The 16,827-nt window shown below is 44.3% G+C and overlaps 2 protein-coding genes across 12 annotated transcripts in view; one reads left to right on the plus strand and one right to left on the minus strand.

Annotated features, from left to right (window-relative positions):
- The window catches only part of unc5cb (unc-5 netrin receptor Cb), a 148,841-nt gene extending 142,212 nt beyond the window's left edge, over positions 1–6,629 (plus strand). Inside the window, exons 16-17 of the mRNA XM_017489288.3 lie at positions 1,383–1,561; positions 2,950–6,629. Of these exons, the coding sequence (XP_017344777.2) occupies positions 1,383–1,561; positions 2,950–3,115 (345 nt within the window). The 3' untranslated portion in view covers positions 3,116–6,629. The remainder of the gene's footprint in view (positions 1–1,382; positions 1,562–2,949) is intronic.
- Positions 6,630–9,177: 2,548 nt separating this feature from the next.
- bmpr1bb (bone morphogenetic protein receptor, type IBb) overlaps positions 9,178–16,827 on the minus strand; it is a 65,152-nt gene continuing 57,502 nt past the window's right edge. For all 11 annotated transcript variants that reach the window (XM_017489291.3, XM_047160760.2, XM_047160765.2 and 8 more), the window contains 10 exons: positions 15,195–15,354; positions 14,704–14,806; positions 14,494–14,596; positions 12,764–12,860; positions 12,151–12,289; positions 11,614–11,806; positions 11,192–11,489; positions 10,338–10,513; positions 10,005–10,135; positions 9,178–9,610 (listed from right to left, as the gene is read on the minus strand). In XM_017489291.3, the coding sequence (XP_017344780.1) occupies positions 9,485–9,610; positions 10,005–10,135; positions 10,338–10,513; positions 11,192–11,489; positions 11,614–11,806; positions 12,151–12,289; positions 12,764–12,860; positions 14,494–14,596; positions 14,704–14,806; positions 15,195–15,354 (1,526 nt within the window). In that variant the 3' untranslated portion in view covers positions 9,178–9,484. The remainder of the gene's footprint in view (positions 9,611–10,004; positions 10,136–10,337; positions 10,514–11,191; positions 11,490–11,613; positions 11,807–12,150; positions 12,290–12,763; positions 12,861–14,493; positions 14,597–14,703; positions 14,807–15,194; positions 15,355–16,827) is intronic.

Raw genomic sequence — 16,827 nt, forward strand, 5'->3', positions numbered from 1 at the left:
ATGAGGCGCACAGACGCGAGATGTTCGGGAGAATTTTTGGATGCACAATTAGAGCTGGTGTTTTAGTAGCCTCGGCATTGTGTTTGCACCACATCGATTCTTTCGGCTCAACTCGGAGAAGCTCTTTCTGAGATGAAGGCTAATCAGCCTCCTGTCCCTGCAGCTGACATCTGTGCGCAACAGAGAGGAGTGATGAAGGTGCGGACGGCTTCCTGCACATCACTCTGAAGCGAATTACACACTGTTTGATTGTTCTCGCCATCGCCGCGTCTCCCTTGATGGCAGGACATCTGATTTCTCTCTCTCTCTCTCTCCCTCCTTCCTCCCGAGAGGGCCTCCATGAGTGACTGGGCACTCGGCTAATTGTCATTAAGTCCTGAGAGCTGTGAGATTGCACGTGACTTTCTCTGCCTGGTTCCCACAGGAACTCCTGCAGGCTGCCGCTGCCAAAAACAGCTGCTCAGCCTCAATACTCAACACGCCATGCTGCAGTGACGTCTTAACAAACAATCGAATCTTCCGGGATAAACGATTAATTCGTAAACGTAATCTCTTGCGCGAACGGGTTATTCCAAAGTACACAAGACTCCTGCTCGGTAAATATATCTGAAAATACTGTACAAGCCTCTGTTCCTATCAGCTGTCTAACAGATTAGGGGTTATGTTTCACTTGTCGGTTAGCTAGAGATACCCTCCCCCCCCCTTTAAATTATCCTAACTGAACTGGAGTGTTCAGGCATAATTAAAAATAAATAAATAAATAACCAGATTTAAACGGGACAGATTGTGAAGACAAGGTGTGGCCTGATGCAGCCTGAAGCAGAACGGAGTCACTCTTAACTGCTGACTATTTACAAATAAACGTGCGTCCCGACGTTCCTCTCGTACAGCAGTCCGACACCGATGACCTTTATAAATCATTAATAGATGCTTTTTGTCCGTTTATAGTTATGTTTGTTGCCGAAGATGGAAAACTTCAAGTGACAGCTTTAACAGTCTCGGATTGTTACAGAGCGGCGACACTGGAGACTCCTTCCATGAATCTTAAATAACCCTAACCCTAGGAAAAATGTCAATTCAACCACAAGTGCAACAAAAATCACTCATTTTAAAACACTCACTGATTAAAACCTGTGGCTGTTAACGACTCATACAACTGTTTTTGTTATTTAAAAAAAAAAAAAAAGGTTATTTTGAATTGTTTTATATTCTTATATAAAACACTTAAATCACATTTAAAGTGGCGTTAAAACGTTTTCATTTGTGGACATCCACACACACACACACACACACAGTATAAATGGGTCTATACAAATGAATTAAAAATGAAAACAGGAAGTTTCAGCTGCTGACTTGTGCCATGTCCCTGTCGCCCCCTGCAGGACTCACAGTGTATTGACACGTCTCTGCTGGACCCGGCGAGTAACATCACCACGCTGGTGGGCCCAAATGCCTTCCGTATCCCTCCATCCATCCGGCAGAAGCTGTGTAGCAGCCTGGACGCCCCTCAGACCCGCGGCAACGACTGGAGGATGTTAGCACACAAACTCAACCTGGACAGGTGAGCCACAGTGTGTGCGTGTGTGTGTGTGTGTGTGTGTGTGCGTGTGTGTGTGTGTGTGTGTGTGTGCGCTGTGAGAAAAGGCAAAGGTGCATATAAAAAAGTGCAGCTAAATTCTTGTGCTCCCTTGCAGCACTGCTTCTTTCTCTCTCTCACACACAGACACACAGACACACACACACACACAACCCCCCCCCCCCCCCCTCCCCATCCCCATCCCCCCCGTTTGACAGCTTGTGTGAGAAGTGCAAACTGTGTTTTCAGTTATTGAGTTCACATCTCAGCAGGAGCCGTCTTATCTTCAGCAGCAGCAGGAGCCCGGGCCAGCGGTGTGTGTGAGAGTGTGCGTGTGTTTTGTGTGTGTCCATAAGGCATGGAAGGCCCTCCCCCTCTCCTCCTTTTCTTGATTTTTCTCTGTCCGCTTCCCGTCTCTCTCTTCCTCTTGTTGCCGTTGGGTTGGATCGTCTCCCCACGCCATGGGGAAAAACCACGCTGCTGTGAAAATGGAGGCGGGGATGATGAGAAAATGACCTCGTTGTCTTATTATACATTGATAAAGACGACGACTCTGTAAATGGTCATCTTCTCCCGAATGCCTGTGGGTGTCTGAGTCAAATTTTGTGATTCATCATCGACTTAATGCTAGCAATGAGCATCACAGCGTACAGAGTGTGAGCTTGGTTTGTGATGTCATTAAATACTCATCTCAGCTTTGGACCAATCGAGTCGAATATGCTAATTAGAGAACAACGCTGTAGAAACTGGTCACTTTTTTAAGTGCTGGCTTATTTCGCTATAACGGCATGTCACGTTTTATTCCTCGTACAACAACGGCAACAATTCCAATCTTTTCAATTCGTTAAGGATCGGCGCGTCACGCTTTGTATCCGTTTATAGCCACGAGTAATGTGGTGGAACATCCCACGAGGGAAAAACTGTCCGGGGGAGGGGGAAATAAAAGTGCCGACACTGGAGACTCCTTCCATAAGGGTCAAAGAAACATCTTGTTGAAAATGTCCCCACAGCAACGATTAAAGATTTTTATTGTTAAATAACAGCACGTTTTTAATTAGTTCCTTATCATCCTTAGATCATGTAGATTGTCCACCAGACAAGTCTCTGAATGAGCTGTTACTATAGAAACGAGAGATACAGCACATGAAAATGTTTATTTTAGTGCAGGCACTAATTTTAATACTTTCTAATGATACATTTAGGATACCTTAAGGCTCTTTAAGGACAATTTCATCCTCTGTGTTTAATTACAGCGGTGCCATTTACCAGAAGTGTGAAAGATTAGGTATTTATCTCTCTCCCTCCCTCCCACCTCCTCCTCTCTCCCTCCCTCCCACCTCCTCCTCTCTCCCCCCACTCTCCTCTCTCTGCAGGTACCTGAACTACTTTGCCACTAAGTCCAGTCCAACCGGTGTGATTTTGGATCTTTGGGAAGCTCAGCACTTCCCCGACGGCAACCTGAACCGATTGGCTGCCGTGCTGGAGGAGATGGGTCGCCATGAGAACATTGCAATGTTACCCATGGCAACCGAGCACTGATGCCCGTCAGCCACATCGGAAGACTGCAGAAGTGATGGGTGAATAACTGGGGGAAGGAGCGCGGTGGACTGGAACACTGCAGCGGGACACACGGGGCATGGTGGCTTTTCCCCACGCAGCTCTACGCTGGTGGGAATCGAGCGGAGACTCTCAAATGCTTTTGTTACCACGGCGACGTATACACCTACAAAAAAAAATTATATAGAGGACCGGAATGGAGAAAATTCAGGACACATTGTACTTAACGCCCTGTCTGTACACTTCCTGGTACAGTCTGTTTTTGTTTTCTTTTTGGTTCCTGTTTTGTTTAATTTTTTTTTTTTTTTTTACTATTTGTCAAATCAGTTTCTTAGGAAACGCGTGACTTCTGCTGTCCAGATATTGGACCTTGTCCACTTTCTTCTCTGACATATGGGATAATTTGTAATAGACCGTGATTGGGGGGTGGGGGTGTGTGTGTGTGTGTGTTTAGGCAAGGCCCCAGGTAAGAGGAATAAAAAGCATAGAAACCCCTCGAGTGCCATCGACCCGTGTCAGTCCTTAACGCTTTTCCCATTAAAATTGATCAAGTTGATATAAACATTCCCTTGATGATGATGATGATATTTAATATTGCCTTTATTTATACTCATTTATTACTATTTTCCCTCATGCAGCGTCCCATTATGTATTTTTTTTTTCCCTTATCATTTTTCTACCTTTTTTAAAAGAAAACAAATCCTGCATTGGCTGCCGTGTATGTTGTTTTTTTTTCCACAGTGCCACCCAGTGGGCATTCTCTGCAACTACAAAATTTTTCAAAAATATGCAGCTTGTAAATAAGCATTCAAGACCATTGTACATGTAAAGTTTAACAGTGTTATCGTTCTCTGGTTATTATTTTCGGATTAATTGCTTTCGGTTGCATTTGTGGTCTGTATTTAATCGCAACTTTAATCGAGACATGAAAAAAAGAAAATTAGCAGTCAAATGCTTGCTTTTTTATTTTTTTAAACTTTTTTTGTTTTTTTTTAAACCAAGGTCACGCTGTTGGAGGTTTCGTAAACATTTCTCCACTGTTACTGGGCCCGTGTTCTCTGCTTTAGTCTGCTGGGAGAAATCTAACCTTGGCAAAGGAAATCAGGAAAACAGGCACGGAGAGGAAAAAAAGCCACTGATCGGTTACGGATTTAGTCACAGGTTTTATCCAAAACCGCATACTAATGCACTAAACCATATCAGCATCATTTTTTTTAAATAGTAGGAATAATAACAATACTAATAACAATAATAATAACACAGTCCATTGGCTACATCCAAAACTACAGATTATCATAGGAAATCGTATTGTAGACGGAATCTGTACACCTTGGCTACGTCCAGAACACCAGGTGTGGGCGATATGACAAAAAATATCATACCATATCATATATGATACTTGAAGCCATTTATATGATACACAAAAATGTATCGTGATATTTGCAAAGAAAATTACATCAAAAACAATTATGTATATAAACAAAATTTTTTTAAAAAATTACAATGCTTTTGCCCTTAATGCCCTAAAAATTCAGTTATTTAACACTGAAATGGAGGAACGGCAACAAATTCTGTGAAATAAATAAAATAGACTTTTGCCTCAATGGAAAAAAAAAAAAAAAAAAAATCTGCAAAATTTTCACATCAAATCAGCTGCTACAATCTGTTTTTAATGATTATTTATCTGTGATCTGAGTGTTGTGTTGTATTACAGTATCGGTATTACACCGATCAGCCATAACATTAAAACCACTGACAGCTGACGTGAAGAACAGTGATTATCTCATGTGAAGGCGTGGGGTTGATTTATGAGGCAGCGAGTGAGCAGTCGGTTCTTGAAGTTGACGTGTTGGAAGGAGGAAAAATGGGCGAGTGTAAGGATCTGAGAGACTTTGAAAAGGGCCGGATAGTGATGTCTAGACGTCTGGGTCAGAGCATGTCCAAAACGGCTGTGTTGTGGGGTGTTCCCGGTATGCAGTGGTTCGTATCCACCAAAAGTGGTCCAAGGAAGAAGAACCGGCGAACCGGCGACGGGGTCATGTGCGCCCAAGGCTCATTGATACGCGTAGGGAGCGAAGACTAATCCGTCTGGTCCGATCCCACAGAAGATCTACTGTAGCACAAACTGGTGGAGAAGTTAATGCTGGCCCTGATAGAAAGGAGTCGGAACACACAGAGCATCTCAGCTTGTGTATGGGGCTGCGTATCTGCAGAGCGCCCATGCTGACCCCCTGTCCACTGTCAAAAGTGCCTACAATTAGGCACACGAGCATCAGAACTGGACCATGGAGCAATGAAAGAAGGTGGCCTGTTCTGATGAATCACTTTTGCACTCTTACATGGGGGAGAGACGGCACCAGGATGCACTGTGGGAAGAAGGCGAGCCGGTGGATGCAGTGTGATGCTCTCGGCAATGTTCTGCTGGAAAGCCTTGTGTCCTGGCGTTCATGTGGATGTTACTTTGATCCGTACCACCTACCTAAACACCGCTGCAGGCCGAGTGCACCCCTTCATGGTAACGGTATTCCTAATATCAGCGTCCTGTTTCAGCCGGATAACGCTCCCTGACACACTGCAGACATTGCTCAGGAACGGTTTGAGGAACGTGACAAAGAGCTCAAGGTGTTGACTCGGCCTCTAAATTCCCCAGATCTCGATCCGATCGAGCGTATCTGTGGGACGTTCTGGACAAACAAGTCCGATCCACGGAGGCCCGACCTCACAACTTACAGGACGTGCAGTGGTCTCTCAGTGGTTAAGACGTTGGACTATTGATCATAGGGTCGTAAGTTCAAATCCCAGCTCTGCCAAGCTTCCACTGTTGGGCCCTTGATCGAGGCCCTTAACCCTCAACTGCTCAGTTGTAAAATGAGGATAAATTTAAGTCACTCTGGATAAAAGTGTCTGCCAAACGGCTTAAAGGATCTGCTGCTAACATCTTGGCGTTAGACACCACGGCACCCCTTCAGAGGTCTCGTGGAGTCCGTGCTCCATGGTGGGACTAGGAGAGTGGGACCTACACGATATTAGGCAGGTGGTTTTAATGTTCTGGCCGATTGCTGTATATCATGATGATATCCCGTAGCTCTACGCAGTACGGTACTTGTGTTAACTATAGCAACCTTTCAACTAGTTCATTTCAGTCGTGAATCCTGTGTGCGGTCTTATTGTTTTATTCAGTATGTGATTTTGACCTTTCCCCACTGGGTAGTAGGAAAACTCGGACGTAGCCAGGAGGTGAACTGAAACGCTGTTCGAGTGTTCGTTATTAGGTTGCGGTTTCGGAGTGTTCACGGCGACTCTGCTGTGATTTAAGCCGAGGCAGAGCTGCTGTACGTTAAAGAGCAGATTGACGAGCGCGCATGTCTCCCTCTACGCAGTCGCCACCGACTCTGCTCTTTTTTTTTTTTGCTCATTTCATTTTTGTTGTCCAAATTTCTAAAGCTGTCTATGCAACTTCTGCATCCTTTCTTTCTTTCTTTTTTTTTTTTTTTTTTTTACAAAAAAAGAGAGATAAAAAAAAAAAAAAGATAACGAATTAATTAATTGTACATGCATACAAAGCTCTAGCGGTTGCATTCCATAGTTCCCATAGCTCTGGATTATTATATTTATAGTGAGGATGTTACCTATTCTTTTATGGCACGTTCATGATGTAATTTGCTCAAACAAAACAAAACAAAACAAAAAAAAAAGCTTGCATCTCCTCTGTGAAATTTCTGTACAAAATGTAAGAAAGAATTTTTAAACAAGTAATAAATTATATTTATATGCAACACTGAACTCAGGTCTCACCTTCTCGGATTTGTTACGGTTTCGTTTTTTTTTTTTTTTTTTGGTTTTTCTTTCTTCCCCTGAAAGTCTTCACGTTACACCTGAGGGTCCTGATGCAGTCACGTGATGCACGGTGGCTCCCTTTCGGATTCTGACCATCTGACACCTGACAGTTGTTAACACTACAAGGGGTAGTATTTTTCTCTCTCTCCTTTACACACACACACACACACACACCAAACAACCCATCAGCACCCTGTGATATCCAGAACTCATTTCAAAATGCAGTGCTGCGTTCAGATATGTGCCTTGCTAAAGTAAACATTTCATTAGTCTGCGTAGTTCCAGATCAAGTTTTCCCCCTCGGTGATAAAGCAACTGTTCACACATTCTGTGAATATTGGCACTTTTCATTTTCTGAGCTCTGGGCTTTGTGCTGTTATTTTAATATCCATGGACGACATTTGTCTTGCTCACTGCTTGGCCCAAAAGAGTGCTTTTAATCTTTCTTGTTGTTGCGTATTTTGCGGCACATTTCACAGGCTCTGGCTGTGGTTATTTACTCTGATTGTAATTGGCCGTCCTGCTGAGGAGGAAAAAAAACCAGCCTAGAGGGATTTTTTTTTTTGCTTTCAGTAATACGGCACAGTATTTTTGATCATCGGGAGTTGTAGTACTTTGATCTGGAGGCTTGTTCGTCGTTTGAAGTTACAGGAAAGAACACGGCGTGTAGGACTTTTAAGCCTTTTATTAAAGGGGAATGGGAATGTTAACCTGATACACAGCTGTTAAATCACTCCGTTTACATACATACTGACGGAAGAGGAGAAACACACGCACGAGTGTGTACTTTTACAGCAAACCTATAACCTACAATACAGCTCGTGCAGTGAGGTATTTGCCATTATAATCACAGTGTGCACGTGTATCCGGTGAGATCCAGGTGCAAGGAAACCTCATCAGTCGTGGTACAAACCAGCCCAGGTCTAAGCCCTCTGCCATGTATAAAGGCCAGGCGGTTTCCTGCGCGTCACACGGTGGAACAAGAAACTGTTACGAAGCGGTTATTACGTGAACATCCCCAGATCTGATCATCACTTGGAAACTGGAGCGCTCTGACGGCCACGTGACGGTCTCTGCGTCTGCGGGTGCGTCAGGCCTTCCTACGGGAATGGAAGAAAATCCCCTAACCGGACATTTAAAGAGCGAAACGGACGATCACCTGTCGCCGTGTGTTCTTTCCATCAGTACGCCGCGTAATAAACGGACCTGTTAAATAAAGGCACAAACCAAAAACAGATTCCTTATGGGAAACGCAAGAAAACAGACATTTTACTGATTCACTCCATAATCAACAATACAGTTCAATGATCACTATTTACATCCGTATTTTGCGTTACAGTTATTTACAGGTCGAACACAAATGGCCGGAAAGGAAAGGTAACAAAAATGCCTGCGGTAGGTCTCGTCTGCATCTTTACTTGAATTAAATCGCACTCAAAGCACAGGTCTGGGCCACGTGGTCACCGGTGTTAAAATAAACCGCGTCACAATACGTCTACACTCAACTTGCGCACGTGTGGTGCGTATCTTCAGAACACTGACCGACTCCACCGACTTTTATATATATATATATATCCTTGTGTTTCAGGCGTGTCATTTTTCTATCCGTATTTGGGACTGAAGCTAAAATTACCCAGCATGCTTTGGAAGATCTTAAACAGTACTTTGACAAAGCCAAGAAACACAAATTTTTAAAAAAGACCAAATTTGAGTCCCGATGCACGGGGTGTCTGAAAAAAAATCAGGAAGCAACGAGAGTAAAACGACACACAGGTTTAGATTCATTCATTTATTTATTTATTTATATCCGTGTGTTCGCACTGATGCCCTGTGTCGTGCTTTTGCGGATTTTGGTCGACATTTTCCCGGACTTTTCAGACACCCTGTATACATATATATTTCTCTCTCTATTCTTTAGCGCCTCGAGGAGCGTCCGCGTGGGTAAAGGACCGCAGGGTATCGTCTCTGGAACTGATCGTTATAGGGACGGTACGCTGTATGTAGTGGAGTGTATTAAGGCGAATGTGAATGATGCATGCCCCTGTTCTGTGCTCAAAATGGCAGCGATAACGTGAAACACAAGCATATATATAAATATACATATAAAACATGTCTTCAAGTTCTGATATCTGCCGTACACATTTCGTGAAATGGAAGGACAGGAAGAATATAACAATAGATTGGGGGTGGTTTTTTTTTTTTTTCCATTTTCAACCTTTTTCATCGAGCATATCTTACCTTTCATTGAAAATGAAATAAACAGCATTAAATAAAATAAAATAAAAATAAAAAAGCCAACAGAACCATAGTAGAAAGGAGTGACATTAAATAAAAGGCTGTGGGGGACGACGTGATGGCCCGAGGCTCTCTCTGGTGTGCACCAGCAGGGGGCGCAACCTGTCCTGTGCTCTGCTGGCTGGGAGCTTTCACAGAAAGCAGAATGGGGCCGCTCTGAGCCTGTCGCTCGGCTCGGGGCGGACTCTCCGAAGTCTGTTGGAGCGGTCTGAGCGTCCCTCACAGTTTAATGTCCTGCGACTCGGACATTTTGGCCAGAGTTTTCTTTACCCTTAGGGCGGTGAGGCGGGAGCCTGGGTTGTGTGCCCAGCATTCGCTCATCAGCTTGCCCATCTGCCTCAGGCACTACACACACACACACACACACCCCGAATAAACATTTCAATGCTTCACTTTGACAGTTTAATAATTAATCTCTAAGCTTGCACACCTGCTGTTTCATGCACATCTGTATAGTAGAGGTATGCTGGATCAGGACCGAGACCGCATTTATAAAACATGAATATGAGACATACATCAATGTAACATCAAATCCACTGATTCAGATTATACGATGACCCTGAGATAAAAATAATAATAATAATAATAATAATAATAATTTCTAAGCCTCCTTGTAATGTTTGCGACTCGTCTGTGGGCTTCCTTCATGCACCGCACATAGTACGAGGCTATAATTCACTTAATTATAATTATAATTGAGGACAGCAGAGGACAGGGACGTCGCTTGTATAATAATTACCTCGTCGCTGGTCCAGCGGTTGGCAAAAGAGGGCCGCTGTCTCTTTATACACACCACTTCTCTCATATCCTCATAGGACGGGTCTGTGGGTACCTGGTCATGGTAAGGCAACTGATACTCCTCCACGATTCCTATACAAATCACACAGACATTTAACACCGAGACCGAAGATCGCAACACTACACCGCAGTGAGTCGTGTATGGTTTATTAAAGCGCGTTCACCTAGGGCTGGACGCTACAGCCTAATCGTTTCTACCTAATAATATTTCAGATGATCATTTTGACATTAGTGACGAAATCATCATCATCGGAATATTTGCAATATCACCGACCTCCTGACACACATCTCCTGGCGATCTCCCACAGGATCAGGCCGAAGCTGTACATGTCAGCCATGATGTAGGACTGAAAGTGGTTGCGGTTCAGGGTTTCGTCCAGTACCTCCGGGGGCATGTAGCGCTTGGTGCCCACGCGTGTGTTAGGAGGAATGTCCACCTCGTTGGTGTCACTGTGAGAACAGAGGAGACGAGTGTTCGATTCAGGTTGAACAGGATAAATGCCTTGTCGAATAATATCATAAGGGTAAATGATCTAATTTTTAAACAAACCATCTCTTTTTCTCTTTTGTAAAATAGCAGAAATAGTCTGTATTTACGTACAGATTAAGTTTAAAGTAGAACTTCCAGCTCTTTTTCAAAAGTCTAACGTCATACCAAACCGCAGTAAGGGAAAGATCTCGCCTTCCTCCATTACGTCACGGCTTTCAGCGACTTTGTAAAGTTTTTATTTATTTATTTATTTATTTTAGAAAGTGTCTTAACCAACACAGCTGAAGAACTGGATGTACCTTTTATCTAAAAGGATTTTGGCATCTTGCCTCCATGATAAAAAAACTGAGTTACTTGCAGTGTGTTTTAGTTTGTGTAATATTTTCATACCTGTACTATGGTTGTAAAAATAAATAAATAAAAACGGAATAAATAAATAAATAAACAAAAGCAGCTAGGAGGACATTTAGAGTTATGAAAATGACAGAAAAATGACTCATGGAAATTAAAGCTGCGCTCCACTGCACTTTGTTTTTTTTTTTTTTTCTTTCTTTCATTCACATATTTCCTCATGGTGAAGTAATGCGTTTCCTCACTGTCCCATCGACTCAGAACCGATTTTCCTTGAAGTCGTGTACCTGATGAACTTGACGGCTAGGCCGAGGTCGGCGATGCAGCACGTGCCGTTCTTCTTCACCAGAATGTTCTTACTCTTGAGGTCACGGTGGGCGATGGCCGGTTTGCCCTGTGTGCCGAAGATCTCGGTGTGCAGGTGGCAGAGCCCTGAGACGGCCGAGTACGCCAGGCGCAGCAGTGCCCGCGTATCCAGCGTGGTGGATTTGAGGTAGTCGTAGAGAGAGCCGCTCTCGTGGTAGTCCGTGATCAGGTACAGCTGCGTCCATGAACCTGTTCCCTTTATATCTGCCGCGATGAAGCCTGAGGAACAGAGGTACGGGATTTCATACGCTATATCTCCTTATGATCTTCAACGTAGTTATGTAAAGCTCGGATCTAATTGGAAGCTACTTAGAAACATCCCATCTATGACGACCTACTTTACCTAGTATATTCTCATGCCTCATGAGGACGGTCTGGTAAATCTCGGTCTCTCGGAACCAGCTGGCCTCCTCAGTGGTGAAGAACACCTTGACAGCCACCCTCTCACCTCTCCAGCGGCCCATCCACACCTCCCCGTAGCGTCCCTTTCCGATCTGTTTCACCATCTGGATCTGCTTAGCTATGGTGCGCTGCACCTGCAGAGCCGAGAACAAGCCGAGTCTTACAGCTGAGCGGTGGATTAAACTCAATTATCAGCTATCATCTTAGGCAACATGGCGCCGATTTTACCGCGCTCGAAACTGCAGTGGAATCGTATAATAAAGCATACGATAACCATACAACCCGACATCACGGTCTTTTAAGTATACATGTATATGTATAAAATGGTGAAACGCTGCAAATGTAATTTCATCTGGAATCTTTTGTGATGTCATCATCTATATCTGTACGTGGACTAATTGGTATATTGATAAAAGCACGTAATAAACAGAATGGACACAGAAGCCAACTGACTTCAGGTGCAGTTCTAGTCTCTCACCAGCAGGGGGAGTCCCGAGCCACTGCCTGAACTCTGCGACTGCTCGATCAGGTCCTTCAGAGACTCTCCTGGAGGGATGTAGGTCTCATCCTGCTCCAGACCGATAGTATAGCGGGGCCTCAGCTCCTGACGTTTGTACCTAGAGTACACAGCGAACAAATGCGCCTTGAGATTTCATGTCTGCTTTACTTATTACCGGTATTTATCAAAGTATTAATGACTGTCCAAATGTACAAGAGTTATGTCCTATGTTTTATTGATTCGATTTTATTCATAGATGTTTAAATGTGCTGTGTTTTTTTTGTTTTTTGTTGGATGTTTTAAATGTAAACTTTTTGGTTAAATATGAAATGGACTCGTTTTTATATTCCTCTAAAATGCGTGGAGAATAGTCTAGAAAATGCTTGATTGATCGATCGATCACTCTAATTACACTTTAGCACGATCGATCAGTCTTATATCTAACTTCCAAACTGCCTCTGCCTTTAATAAAGCACTCAAACCAGGCATTAAAAAACAACAACAACAACAACAGTGTATTGTAAAGGATTTGCATTCAGTGGATGTAAACACAGTGTCCTTCTCCTTATTACTACTTCTGACGGGAATTTACCTGAAGTAACAGAACACAATGATAAAGATGAGGATGATGCTGCACACTGCCACAGAGATGAACAGAGCCATCTGGTGGATGCTGTTGTCCACGTAATCTGTGGAGGCGTGAGGGATGGGGTGGAGAAAGAAAAAAAGAAAAAAAAAGAAAGAAGAAGAAGCAGCTTTTTTAGTCACTCTAGACATTCATGCCGACTTCATTATCCTATTCTATTCTTATACGAGAGCTCGGTTTTGTGTGTAGGTGGGTGTACGTGTGCGCTCGTGCAGAACGTGAGGACTGGAAACCGAGTCGTGATCGATCACATCCCCTTCCTGCAGCAGTGTGATCAGGTTTCTACCTGACGACACCAGTGAAGCCCCAAGGTTCTGCTCTCTGGGACTCTAGCCTTACTGCCAAGCTCCTGCCTGTCAGGGGTGCAAGCGGACCCCGTCCACACACACACACACAAAACACAAAAATACACGCGCTCTCAACGCTCATACACACACGCACACACGATGCAACACAGTGATGCACATCTCTGCACCATCATCTCCGCGTGCATGGTGGAGAAGCTCCTTCAACTTCTTCTGCTTCATCGCAGGAAGGAAGCTGTCCTTTCTAACTCGGATTAATTTGTTCCCCGTGTCTCCAGTGTCATCATTACAGAAATAGTGCACCCTTGTTCTCGCATACACACACACACACACACACACACACACACAGCCACCCTACCCCTCCACACACACAGTCAGAAAGTGAGAGCCGGGATGTCTCGCAGTGTGATAGATGGACAGATAGCTGCTTGGTGCTGAGGTTGGAAACCCAAGCGCTCCCTGGAGCCTGGCTGTCCTTTTCATTACCGAGTGAAAGAACAAGCAAAGACGAACGACTCTGGTTCATCTGCCACCCCTCCCACTGTGCGCTCCACTCGTCACGGCCTAAAACGTGCGGTTTGTAACAGTTTAACCTGTCACGAACCATCAGGCAGGAGCAGGACATCAGCACACGCAGTCACTGAGACACACAGGAACGGGAGCGGGTTTCAACGTCTCGGATGGAGTGTGTGTGTGGGGTGTAGATATGTCTTGTTACTCTGATATTGTTGTATTGCTCAGTACAATTTGGGATCACATAAGTAACGAGAGAAGCCCAGCTTTTGATGAGCTTGGCGAGATGTTATCTTAAATGTTGTGCTTCTCTCTTTCCCAAACGGCGCACTTGCGGTCTCGCGGTCCATATTTGCGCGTGCCTCCGAGATCCACAAGGCCGTAGGGTGTCCCATTTCTTATCGTGGGGCTCAAAAGGTGCTTAAGATGTCCTCTATTTGCCCTTAACGATCCTTTCGCATTCCCAGCATTGCTCTCTGATAATCATCATTAGCTGATGGATACGGCAGATACAACAACATTAACGCCAGCTATAGAGAATAGGATTTTTTTTGTTGTTTAAATATCCTTAAAATCTTTTTATCGAACTTATTCTGAAGAAAGACTCTGCTTCTCCGAGTGGAAAATTACAGCCGTTTGTGTGTTATAACTACAGCGCGAGTTTGCGACGCAGGTATCATGTACCGGAATGACGCTACGCCTACTGTCCCGAACGCTCACTTTTACAGTCTTGCGCCCTCGAGCGTTCACCTGCATCTCTACGACGTCACCAAAGGACACAAAGGACTCAGGGTGCCACTTGGGACCGGAGCTTAGAAGGTCTGATCACAGCTGTTATGCTATTTTATGGAGCCTTACTAGGCGTGTTGATTGGAGGCAGGGTCGGGTGAAGGTCTCGGTTGCAGTAGTCCTGGTCAGTACAGCACTCCAGCGCCCTCCTCAAACGAGAGTTCCCCGTATCCTGAAGAGCAAAAAAAAAAAAAGTGATTTGTTTATTGATTTTAAAGAAACGAGATACCAATAAACAAAAACAAAAAAAAAAAATTCTGGACTAAGCATCTTCCTCACCCTGCACTGAAATTCAGAGCCCACCAATCCCAAACAGCCTGAGGTGAGCGTCGGGGGCCCGCCCTCTTCCTCCTCCACCATGGTGAAGCAGTAGCCATCAGTTCTGTAAACAGCAGCACCATTTAAACCATCATCATCATCGCCGGTATCAAAACCGCCAGAGCCGGTCCGAGCTACTGAAATCCGCGGTACAGCTTCGGGAATGGCGATAGAACCGAATTAAATTTAGCGTGTGCAGACTGTGGAACGCTGATGGGCGTGGATGAAATATCAGTGAAAATATCTTGAATCTAATGAATCTAGTATTTCCTATTATAAGATTGCGATTAAGTGAATACACGATAACTAGACCTTGATCCATTTTTACATTAATTATATAAATGAACAAAATGAAATAAAACAGTGAGCAGTGGGAGATGGATCTAACCCGACACCTGCAGGCTGCGACAGTAACGCTACTGTACTGAGAGACGGACAGGTGCGGGTCTAACCTGCAGGTGTTGTTGACGGAGTCCTCTGGACAGTGGTGGTAACAGTGGCACCACAGTGTCCTCTCAGGCAGCACGGGCACTGAGCTCCTACTGTCCTCCTTTCGGCTATCCAGCGTCACCTTCCCAGAATTCCTCAACAGCATCGCGTCCAGCACGTTCGCTGCAGAGAGGAAAAGTTTGTGCTAACTCTAACAACATCGATAAATCACATCAGGGTAATTAGTGTGTTGTGTTCACACTGTAAATTAAGCTTTCGTGTGTGTGTGTGTGTGTGTGTGTGTGTGGTGGCAGAAACTCAGACAGCGCTGCTGTGTATATAAAAGTCAGAGCTGTGCTCTGTGTACGGTACCTGCCCCGAATAGGAGCACACGATCATGAAGAAAGGCCTTTTTGTGCTCCACATGAACAGTGTGTGTGTGTGTGTGTGTGTGTGTGGTATGTGTAGTATCTCTGTACCCTGCTTCTATTCTAAAGTGCTACTTTATATAGCACCTCTACAGTCCACAATTCCGGACACTTTGTTCAATAGACAGATTCGACGGTTAGTCGTTTTTATAACCGCAGCTTCAGGGAATACGAATGATCACGTCCATACAGTCGGGCATTTTAAATGGGGTTGCCTGAGTGCTACCTAGAGTCTAATGGAGTTTGGCTGTGCTAGAATAACAGACGGCTGAAGTGACCGCAGAGGAAAGCGAAAGCTCTGCTCGTATACGTTACACTCCGAATTATACAGCTGTCTGTATTGGATGGCTTTGGAGAGCGCAGATGTAACACGGAAAAGAAAGAGAAAAAAAAAAAAAAAAAGAGGGAAAGGCAGGGACGATCGCCTTCGTAACAAGCTGTACTAGGAGGTTGTGTGTGTGAGCTTCTAACCACAGACGTTTCAGTGTAAATCTATCACCAAAAAAAAAAAAAAAACCCAAAAACAAAACACCATGTTGCCGTTTTGGAAGATAAACATTTGCGAGCGAATCGGAGTGTTAAACAGCATGAAAGATAATCTGAGCAGCAATAATTATGTCTGGCTGTCCGAGCAGACATAACAACCGAAAATAGATTTTCTATCGCCGTGTATATATTAGCCCGAATGTGCGGTGTAAGGACGCGCCGTAATTATAGTTTGTTGATAGATGTTGCGTATAAATAGACTCAGCAAGTGGCTCGACACCTCTCGAAGGACCTCAGGTTGGATGACAGCGTAGTGAAACGATTGATCGAAAGATCGAACCGCACGTGTCTGGCTGTGAGGAGTCACTGCAGGCCACAGGCATACCCCCAGACTGCTATTCACACTCACTTATTGTAGAGCATAAATCAGACGGCGTGGCTGAAACGAAGCCAGCATTGATCCACTGCCTCTCAGCAGCGCTCAGACACAGTCGTTTATTTCACCATTACACTGCGCGCAAACACAACTGCCACTACTTTACCCTGGGATACGGAGAACACAGAACACACACACGACTAATGCCGTCTCCCGAACGAATGACAGCAGAAATAAATAAATGCAAGATGCTTTGGTCTCCCAAATGTAATGCTCATCCTTGGCACTCTTAAGGCGAAACGGCAGAAATGCATGTAAGAAAGAAAGAAAAAAAGATGACGTAATTACAGAAATTATAATCATTAA

Source organism: Ictalurus punctatus, chromosome 16 (genome assembly GCF_001660625.3).
Source record: "Ictalurus punctatus breed USDA103 chromosome 16, Coco_2.0, whole genome shotgun sequence".
Taxonomy (NCBI): Eukaryota; Metazoa; Chordata; class Actinopteri; order Siluriformes; family Ictaluridae; genus Ictalurus; species Ictalurus punctatus.